Raw genomic sequence first — 11458 nt, forward strand, 5'->3', positions numbered from 1 at the left:
TAAAAATCTGGGTGTACGTTCTAAACATGACTTACCCAAGAGGACAGCTCGAGCTGAGGTGGGGGGTAATATACCGGGAGCACAAAAATCTACCTAGTCTAGTTGTTGATCCAACCTCGTTTTATTTGGTACGACCTCTAACAGAAAAGTGGGTCACGCGTACGTATGCACCATATTTTTAGAAGACTCAAAGAGGAGGCGTAAGAAGACAGTTTAATACAATTCAAATAATATCAAAGCGGTAAATGAGCGGCAATTAGCACATTAAGCCCACAAACACAATAATATCAACAATCAGAAAGTCAAGTATAGATCACATTATAAGCTTGAATTCTGAACCATGAACCAGAGATTTTGGTTCAATCCCGAGCAGAGTCGCCAAAATTGTCACACCTCCTTTTTTCGAGGGATAGAGATTTTTTTCAATTAAAGTGACATTAATTGAAATTGGATTATTTATTTAATTTAGATAGAGAGTTGCCACTTGAAATAATTATTATGGTGTCCCAAGTCATCGGTTTATTTTAAATCCCAAGTCGAGGATATTGACCCAGTTTTACGGTCCGCAAAACACAAAAGACCGGGTAAGGAATTCTGTTAACCTAGACGAAGGTATGAGGCACTCCCAAATTTCGTAGTTTTAGCACGGTCGCTTTTAATCATACCTGGCTTAGTTAACTGTTTAATTACTCGTTTTTAGAACCTATTTACATTTACTTTTTACCGCTTGTAATTATGGCGTTTTATGGATTAATCTTTGAAACGAATCATATGTGTGTAAACCCATTTTATTTGGGTGCACTAAGAATCATATCACACGTACGTGTACACAATTGATCACGCTTTATTATATGAGTATTGTTTGGCCAAAGTCACACGAACGCGTACTTTGATTTATTTTAAAAAAAATTATAATTATGTCATGCGAACATATACACAATCACGAGAACGTGCCTGAAGCATCCGCCGAATGTTTATAAGTGGATTGAGTTTCCTAAGATCTGAGGTTTGTTTGTAAAGGATCAAAGGTTGTGAAGCTTAAACGTTTTAACAGGGAGGAATTAAAGAAGTTAGTCGAAAAATAAACTTCTCAAATTTGTAGCGGACGTTTTTTGCATAATACTGAAAAGTGTGGACTTCCATTACCTAAGACCTACTGAAAGTGAATATTTTTGGGAGCTTCATTAAAAAGAAGAAAGATGCAGCAACTATATTTGCAAGAGATTGAACCAAGGCTCAGCTTTCATGATTCAAATAATCCAAGGCTTGTCGTAACCCATAGGAAATTAGGTGTAATATACAGATATATTCAGTACTTTGTTCACAAATAAATGACTGAACATGATAAATATTTGCCAATTCTTACCATAGACATAACCAAGAACAAGTTTGGAAACTAGCAATTAAGTAGCAACAGTTAATGGCGATTTATACACAGTTCTAAATATTGAGATATAAAAACCATATTAATGGACCAAAAGGTTGCATTTAATTCCATACTTGAAGCAATAACATTATCTTGAACTAAATTAACTGAATAGTGCACTCATAAATCAAAAATACTACTCAATGGAAGAAGTTTCACTTAGTTACAAATTAATTGATACAAGAAAAAACTACTGAAATCAGAAACCAGGCTATAGCATTGTAATTAATTAATCCGCATGTCATTACAAACGATTTCCACAACCCAGCAGCTTCTACAATAACGTAGGGGAGAGCTGATTGCCTCAAATGGCTTCAGTGATGTTTAAAATCTGTCATTCAAGACCTTCAACACAAGCAGATGTAGATGAAATTCAAACCACCATCATAGACTCATAAAGAAAAACACCAAATAAACTTTCCAAATTATTCAAATCCATCAATAGCAACTCAAACCTTAACAAACAAAGATCAAACAAAAACAGAATTGATTTTCCATGACTATTTTTACTACTTAGGTTTCTAGCATGTATATGAATTTATCACACCAGTTACTTCAACCTAAACTCAAATTTACAGTCACATGAAGGAACATCCAGCAGATACGTAAACCAATAAACCATGAATATTTTATAACAAAACAAAATTCCAGCGTCAATTACATGGCTTGAAGTCAGAATAGGTACCTTAAAATGCAGTAATAGAACTTAGAGTGGCCAAATAAAAGCTAAAACTAGAGAAGAAACTCGGTAAAACTCAGGAGGCAACATCAAATAAGCAGAAAACGGCAAGAACAAACCCCAGAATGAACCTCGACTTCAATTCAGATTAACGTGTGTTTTTGAAGGACAGATGCAGAGATTCAAAGCTGCTCAAATGAGTGTGTGAGTGAGCCTTATATAGAGTGTGAGTGTGCAAAAGGATAGGGAATGAGGGAGAGTCTAAGAGGGAACATATCAGCTCCTAAATTTTAGGGAAATGACATCTTTTTCAACTGAATTAGACAGGTGTCCTCTTATTCTCAAATATTTTCCCATTTTCCAGTATCTTTTTCCAACAAGATTGGACAGCTGTCCCCCTTTTTTAATAAATCCCCCTTTGTTTCAACCCTTTAAACTTTGTATTTTTACCCCTTTCACCTCAAAATCTGACCTAATATCAATTTTTTTATTACATTTTGGCCCCTTCTAGAGGCTTCCTATCAAATAACAAAAGATTACCTAATTTTGCTTTCCCAATTAACCCCCTTAAGTTTCTGGTAATTACAAAATAGCCATACCAAAGAGATTATATGGATCAATCACAAGAAACAATAATACACAATCAAACTTGTTTCAACATCTAATTAACTCAACAATTAAGACTAATTAACATGCAATTAAATTGCTAAATCATGCAACCAATGAAAACAAATCCAAACATGTGAATACTCAAAACAAATGTACTAAGCTAGATGTTAATCCACTATTAATTAACTAATTTATGAGCTAAAGCTAATCTAATTAGGCTAATTTGCACTCAACAAACAAATTCAATTAAACGCCTAAACAGACTGTTCCTCTTTTCTTTTTTTCTTTTTTTAATTCTTCTTAAAACAAATAAAACAAAAATAAGATAGAATAGGGTGAGGATGTACCTAATGCAAATAAAGACGGTTCAATTGAAGCGATTTCAACGAGATTCCGCCAGACTCCGGTGTCTTCGAAACGAGCCGAAATTAACATCATTCAACTGTTCAGAACAATCAAACAATGCAAATTTCGGACCGAATCAAGTCTTGGAAACCTTGAAAAATCAAACAACGAGGACTAGGGTTTCTAGGGGGTTTTAGATCTGAAATTCGTGGAAATCTAATGGTTTTTTGAAGAAACAAAAGGGTGATATAGGATAAGGAGGAGATGGAATTTATGGGGTGAAGATTTTATGGTGCTTGGGGTGGTTGCCACCGGTCACAGGTGTGCTTGGGGAGGGAGGGAGGGCGGCTAGGGTTCAATAGAGAAAGAATGAGGAGAGTGAAGAATGAACTGATCTCTAGGGTTTTGGGGAGGGGGGATTCGGACAGTCTTAAGGGAAAGGGGGGTTAGTTCCCAACCGTTAGATGATGGGAGATCAACAGCTGGGATTAATTAGGGGTGAAACGGTAGCGTTTGGTGTTATGGGCGAACTAGATCGGGTTTATGGGCTGGGTTGGGGTGGAATTAAGGCGATTGGGCCGTTTAAAATTAGCCCAGTCCGGTTTAAAACTCAAAATAGCCCCATATTCCTTTCTTTTTTGAGAATTTTTCATAAGGGATTTTTACCTACCTATACCATATATGAAACTTTATTCCCCTAAATGTGCATAGTTTGTTAATTACCCGCCCAGTCCATGTTTTACCTACAAATTTTGTACCATTCGACTATTAGGCATTAAAAGGGCAGAATATTTCCTAAAAAACGGGCTAAAATTAAGGAGAGAATCTTGGTGTTAATTGATTCTACATTAAATTCAATTTTTAAAAAGGGAAAGGAGATTTCTCATCTGCGTATTTTTCTCTAGAACTACAATTCAAATTCTCGAAAAAAAGAACGAACAATTCAAATATTCGAGTTTCAACAACTCAAAGTTGAAAAAATCTGTTCTTCCATATATTTTCCACCATTGATAGCCATTAAAAAGCTTGAAAGCTTTGAATTCAAATTTGGATTTTCAAAAATTATTATTTGTTTGGATTGGGTGTTGTTGTAAATAATTCAGAATATGTTTAGGAGTTTATATCTTAATTTTTAGGGGTTTTAGTGAAGATTAGACTTGGTTTTGACTAAATTTTAGATTGAAACTCGAAGAAGAAGAAGAAGAAGAAGAAGAAGAAGAAGAAGAAGAAGAAGAAGAAGAAGAAGAAGAAGAAGAAGAAGAAGAAGAAGAAGAAGAAGAAGAAGAAGAAGAAGAAGAAGAAGAAGAAGAAGAAGTATTTCCAGAAATTGTAGATAAATTGTAGTTAAATTATAGAATTGTAGATATATTGTAGATAAATTGTAGATGAATTGTAGATTGGGAAGACTAAAACTTCTACAAATCTTCTACAATCGAAAATGCCAATTATGCTACAATTGAAATGAGAATTTGGATATTAAAATTCAATGTATCTATTTTATAGATATCTTATAGATAAATTGTAGATTATTTGTATTCTGATTGTAGATGCATTATTTTCTGTTTTCACAAATCCAAAACGACTAAAGCTTCTACAAAATCTTCTGCCAAAAACAGTCTACAATTTATCTACAATTTTTCTAATTTGACTACAATTTGACTACAAAATATCTACAAATTCTGAAAATATGTCTTCTTCTTCGAGTTTCAATCGACTGTGTTAACCAGTAACCTTCAACCACTGTCATTTCTTTGTTTGGACAAATAATGAACCAAACAAAGAAACAATCTTGATGTACTGGCCTAGTTTTGTCGCATTGCGCAGGAAGATAATATATTTAGGAAAATTTTGGTAGAGGACAAGAGAAGTGACATGTTATAGCTCCAGCTTTGATGTATGAAAGTACCCAACATCTCCGAGGAACAGGACAATACTGGATGAAGATAAAAAAAATGGTTAAATCATTAAAAATTTGTAAAGAAAAATAAATAATTTCACGTATTTTCTTAAAACAGAAAATGGAAAGGAAAGAGAAAGTGGGAAGATATAGTCCTATAATTATGCCTAATATAAATGAACCCTTAATTATATTCCTAATTTGAATTATGGTATAGAAATGGTAATTTGGTATGCTTAAATATAATAAACACAAACCTTAAACATTGAGGGTAATAAGGTTTCATATATGGTATAAGTAGGTAAAAATCCCTTTTCATAAAGTACCATTTTTTAGGTCTAATTAGCCATTTATAAATACCTTTTGCTATATTACGTGTTATAGATACTTTTTATGTTTTTATACAATGTATTGTATGTATTTAAGCTATTGTATTCATTAATACAATAGAAAAAATAGGCGTTAAAAAGGGAATTCCAGCTAAGGTTGATATGTATTTAACTGTATTCATGCGGCATTAACGTGAATACAGTAACGTATCTATGCAACATTTTGGAAGGTTAAACTAGTTAATAACGGAAGGAAATCAAATCACATGATATTCTCCTAATTTAACTCAACGAACAAAAACTAGTACCCATTAATCTGTATTCTGCCACACACGATTCAAGCTAAAAAAAAAAAGCAGCGAAAACCAGAGCAACATCTGTTCGAAGTTCTTCCATTCACTTCTCCTTTTTCTCTGTTCGCAGATATCAATTCAACCACAGAAAATTAGATTGATACAAATTATATATAAAATACGATAGAGTTCCTTTTATGCATATGGCAAGTTTAACAGTGTTATTGCGTCATTCTGGCAAGTGGAACGATGAGGGCAATTACATCAATTTTTCAATTGAGGGAATACTGATAAAGGAGTATGCCTCCTTTAATGATCTGGTTGCTTCAATTTCTAATCAATTGGGTATATATTTGAGCTCCAAGTCCATTGAAATTTAATACAAAGTAGAATAAAATTGCACGCCAATGGAAATACACAATGATATGGGTTACAGAGTGTATGTAGAATTGAAAAAAGAGAACAGAGAATTTGGTATGTATCCTTTGTGCATAACAACTATTGAAAAAGAACTTGTATTCGGAGGTAGTTTAAATCAAGGTGACATTGTGCAAATAGACGAAGTAGTTCAAAGATACGATTCCGATACAGATGATACACTGGCTCTAGATTTTGTCAATTCAGGAGAAGCGATTGGAGTGTTCGAACTCCAAAAGGATTTGATAATTTCAAAAACTAATCAAAGGAAAATTATGGCTGGACAAGTGTATAAGGATAAGGCTACATTGAAAGAGGTGATGGAGAATTATGCTATAGCTCAAATTTTCAATTCCGGGTTGATAGGTCTAATGCTGTCAGGTTTGCATGTATTTAAGTTTTTTTGTATTTTCTATTATTGATTCGAGCTATAAGTTTAACGTTGTTGTATTTATGCGTATTTGTGGATTTCCTCTTGATTATCACATAAGTAGTTAACATATGTTTGTTTATGGTCCTTAAATACATGTATTCATATGTATTTTACTGGTATTCTTACATTACAGTGGCTCTAATTATTTTCTTATTTTGTCTACTTTGGTTTTAAGTGTATGCATATACTTAAAATTGTATTCAGTTGTATTCATTGTATTTAAATGCATATAACTATAATTGAATTCAGTAGTATAAAAATTTATATATATAGATGTCAGTATGTAAAATAATCAGATTGTATTTGTGTGTATATGAGTGAATTTTTTTGTAAACACTTATGCTAATCATATGTACAATGATTAATTCTTTGTAGCTATGCATTATTATGTATTTCAGAAGATTGTGAATGGAGGTTTAAGGCTTCAAGCACTAACAAATCAGAACTATTCAAAGTGAGAGAATTCATTGATAACCATACATGTCCGCTGAAGGACAAGGTGTATGAGCAGCGGCAGGCAAGTAGCAGCCTTATAGGTTGTATGATAAGGCCTAAGCTTACTAATCATAAGAGGAAATACACCCAAAGGATATTATTGATGATGTGAAATCAGATTTAGGTGTAGATGTTAGCTACATGTTGGCATGGAGGGCTAAAGAAAAGGAAATGAATTTTTTGAGAGGTGAATCGGCTGATTCATACAAAAAATTACCAGGATACTTATATACAATGAATATGACATATCCAGGTTCCCACATCAGAATGGTAAAATCGCCAAAAAATGAATTCATGTACGTGTATATATCTTTGTATAAAGGGGTTTGATCATTGTAGACCCATTGTTGTTGTGGATGGAAGTCACCTAAAATCTTACTACACCGGGACATTTGTTTCGGCAAGCACGTTGGATGGTGCAAGTGAGTATCTGAATTATAATACAATCTGTTAATATTTTAAATATTGAAATACATGTTTTAAAAATATGTATTCAATTGTATTTCCAGGTCATATATTGCCACTAGCATATGGTGTTATTGATTCAGAGAACGATGCTGCTTGAACGTGGTTCTTTGAGAAATTCAAGATAGCATACGGTGATAGGGAAAACATGTGCATCGTTTCAGATAGAAATGAGAGTATCATTAAATCTGTATCGAGAGTGTATCCAGATGTACCACATTTTGCTTGTATATGGCATCTATGGAACAACGTATATAAGAAATTCAAAAAGAGCCATGCCAAGTTGAGCGAGATATACTTCTCGATGGCAAAAGCATACACACAAGCTGAATTTGACAGTCTGATGGAGAAGGTGGAGAAGGTAGATATTAGGGTGAAAGAATACTTAGAGTTAGCTGGATACGAAAAGTGGGCTAGGTTGTATGCACCTGTTAATAGAGGATGGATAATAATGTCAAATATTTCTGAGTCAATCAATGCCGCACTAGTTTCAGCAAGGGAATTACCAATATACGACTTCCTCGAAGAAGTTAGGAAGATGTTTGGACGTTGGAATTGTAGTAAACGCAAAGAAGCTATACAGACATACACGACGCTTGGAAAAATATACCAGGAGATGCTGACTTTGAATGAGGCAATGTCTACACGTATGACTGTAAGTTATATTTTAATGTCATTGTAGTATATAGCTTAATTGTTTTCTGAATTAATGGCATGAATACAACTGAATACAATCATTTTTTAAAATACAACTACCATGAATACAACTAAATTCAAACACATACAAGACATATTTTTCCGAAGATCTGATATGAATACAACTGAATATAACTAAAAAAATGTTGCAAAAACTATTCGAATACATCAGAATACAACTAACAATTATGTATTATATATAATTTTAATATGTATTGTCATGATGTATCCTTCTAATGTTTTTTTAGCCTCTTGTTGCCTAAAGTACATCAGACTTTTGATAAGTTCTGCACTAATTACAATTGATAGTCTGCTGGTCTAAATATAAGATGTATTCATCTGTATGCAAATATTTCAGTTGTATGTAACTGAGTAATCCAGCATTATATATATGGTAATTCAGTTATATGTGCTCAAAATTTATATTTCTATTTTTAAATGTAGGTGGTACCATCAACTGAATACTTACATACGGTTAACGATGGAGGGAGGAATTACACAGTCTGCCTGTTAGAGAAAAAATGTGTTTGTGGGAGGTTCCAAGTTGATGAATTGACATGCCCACATGCTTGGGCTGTATTGAAGAGCAAGTTTCTAATGCCAGAAGAATATTGCTCTAACTATTACAAACCAAATACTGTTGTAATGACATACGATGTGCCTGTGTACCCGCTACCGGACAGAAATGACTGGAATATACCAGCACATGTTGCAGAAGAGGTTGTACTACCACCCAAATGGAAAAGACCTCCTGGAAGGCCAAAGAAGAAGCGCGATAAACCTTTAAGTGAATTGATGCAGCCGAAAAATCAACATTCATGTAGCATATGTGGGCAGGGAGGACATAACAAGTGAACGTGTAGAAATGCTCCACGTAATAAATAGTTAACACTCTGACATGTATTGGTGCTTCAACAATTTGTCAATACTTATGATGACATTGTCAAGTAATAAATTCTCATTGTTAAGTAATAATTTCAGAAATGACTTTCGTGAATAGATTCTGAATACATATAGTTGCCTTAATGTGTTGGATACAATCAAATATAACCTTGTCCACATATACTTTGACATTTTATTATAGACAGTGCCTAAGTTATATACATAACTAGTCAGAATTCATCGGAATACATCTATATACTCAGCTGTAATATAACAATTTCAATAAGTCTGAATTTATATTCTCTAACTAGACAATAACCTGTTTAATACATTTGAATTTATATTCTTTAACAAATATTAACTGAATTTGAAAGATACATATTAAAGAATATAGCTGAATACAGAGAAATATAGCTGAATATAGAGAAATACATATGAATAATACAGTTGAGTACAACTGAATATAGTTGAATACAAAAAAATACAATTGAATACAGCTGAATAATATAGTTGAATACAACTAACTACTGCTGAATAAAACAGTTGAATACAACTGACTACAGCTGAATACAACTGAATACGTATAACCTGTTTAATACATCTGAATTTGTATTCTTTAATATGTATTAACTGAACTTGAAAGATACATATAAATGAATGTTGCTGAATACATCTGAATACAGCTTAATAATACAGTTGAATACAACTGAATACACCTGAATCCAGAAAAATACATCTGAATTCTTTAATATAACCTACCATCATAATACATAAAGTTTCTCACTTTGATATTAACATGTTCAATACCTAAAACCTGTTCAAGCAAAGTTACTGAATAATACATACTTGAATCATGTAAGATACATATGAATTCAAACTGAAGAATAAGCATGAATACTTATGAACAAACCAGTGAAACAGCGATTGAAAAGTTGCAATTGTCATACACGAACACTGTTGATAAAGTGATAAGTTTTTCTAACTAAATACCATCTTCACCAAAAAACTACTCAAAACAGTATTCTTCTTCAAACTACATTCCAAAACTACATTAACCTAAAGCTACTCTAACACTATCTGCATCTTTGAATCTGACTCCGTGATTTGCCTAGCAATCTTTGAGGGTGCTTCATTCTCGCTTATGGCATCAGCGTCTATCTTCCGCATAGCATAGTCCCAGAAGAGAGTACCATATCTTTGACGGAGTAGATTGGAATCAAATGTTGTTTGTGGAATCTCACCAATAGTGCTCAGAAACTCTGTGTATGCCGCAACATGCACCCCACAATCTCTAAAAAATAATTGATTGAAACAATTAAAAATAATTCATACAATTAGATTTGTATATAACATACAAGAATGATGATTGAATACTTACATGCTCTCAGCTTTCTGTTAAGGCAGATCTGATATGAAAAAAACTTCAAAGGGATCATTATGTGACTTGTTAGTGTATGCTGAGTACGTAAACCAATCTATGCCTTGACTATCTCTGTAAAAGCCACTGATTGATAGATACAGAAGTACAAGCTTAGCTAGCTTATCAATCTAAGAAGCTACATATACATCATGACATGCAGATCTATACGAGTCATACACTTTGATACATCTCTCCTTGAATGAGACAACAGCCAATACCCAGTGTAGTTTGTCCCTCAAGTTGACTGGTATCAAGATATTATCCACAGTATGCCAAGGTACATTAGCTAGCAATCTGTAGCCCCTTATGTACTCATATACCACATCCTCTTCGTTGGCTACATTAGCATTACTATCTGTATCAGCATACCTGTCGAAGATTTCAGCGATTCTTGTCTTGAATATACAATCAACAGTTGTATACTTGAAGTTGCTTGTTTGATTATACTTTCCCTTCTTTCTCAGATAGTAGAATATGACGTCAATATGCTATACACAAATTTAATTACATGGTGTGAGTCCAATTAATCAAACTATTAAATAATATAGTTGAATATAGAGAAATACATATGAATAATACAGTTGAGTACAACTGAATTCAGCTGAATAATACAATTGAATACAGCTGAATAAAATAGTTGAATACAACTGACTACAGTTGATTAAAACAGTTGAATACAACTGACTGCAACTGAATACAACTGAATATAGAGAAATACATATGAATAATATAGTTGAGAACAACTGAATACAACTGAAAGCAAGAAAAATACAACTGAATATAGCTGAATAATACAGTTGAATACAGAGAAATACATATGAATAATACAGTTGAGAACAACTGAATACAGCTGAAAGCAAGAAAAATACAACTGACTACAGTTGATTAAAACAGTTTAATAGAACTGACTACAACTGAATAATGATGCCATTGCATCCATCATACATTTCATCATATAAAGTGTTTGAAAACAGTAAAAATACTACAACAAAATACAATCAAATGCATGTTGTTATTCAAAGAAAATTAGTCAGTTAGGGGAAAAACTTATGTTGTCATCACATAGCTTCCC

The 11458-nt window shown here is 33.0% G+C and overlaps 1 protein-coding gene and 1 long non-coding RNA gene across 2 annotated transcripts; one reads left to right on the forward strand and one right to left on the reverse strand.

The window, feature by feature from the left end:
* Window positions 1-1447: 1447 nt before the first annotated feature.
* On the reverse strand, window positions 1448-3460 carry LOC104227003 (uncharacterized). Its single transcript, XR_710979.2, has 2 exons — window positions 3062-3460; window positions 1448-1771 (listed from the first exon to the last, which is right to left on the reverse strand). It is a non-coding gene; the product is annotated as an uncharacterized lncRNA (long non-coding RNA).
* Window positions 3461-7536: 4076 nt separating this feature from the next.
* On the forward strand, window positions 7537-8939 carry LOC104227006 (uncharacterized). Its single transcript, XM_009779134.1, has 2 exons — window positions 7537-8043; window positions 8529-8939. The coding sequence occupies exons 1-2, from the start codon at window positions 7537-7539 to the stop codon at window positions 8937-8939; spliced, it is 918 nt and encodes a 305-aa protein (XP_009777436.1).
* Window positions 8940-11458: the final 2519 nt, after the last annotated feature.

The sequence above is a fragment of the Nicotiana sylvestris genome, chromosome 10, assembly GCF_000393655.2.
Source record: "Nicotiana sylvestris chromosome 10, ASM39365v2, whole genome shotgun sequence".
NCBI classification, from domain to species: Eukaryota; Viridiplantae; Streptophyta; class Magnoliopsida; order Solanales; family Solanaceae; genus Nicotiana; species Nicotiana sylvestris.

Bases quoted from the DNA above. Each gene is read 5' to 3' on its own strand.
- LOC104227006 (XM_009779134.1), top strand. From the start codon at position 7,537: ATGTGCATCGTTTCAGATAGAAATGAGAGTATCATTAAATCTGTATCG. The intron at 8,044-8,528 runs GTAAGTTATATT...TTTTAAATGTAG, and splicing joins CAATGTCTACACGTATGACT to GTGGTACCATCAACTGAATA.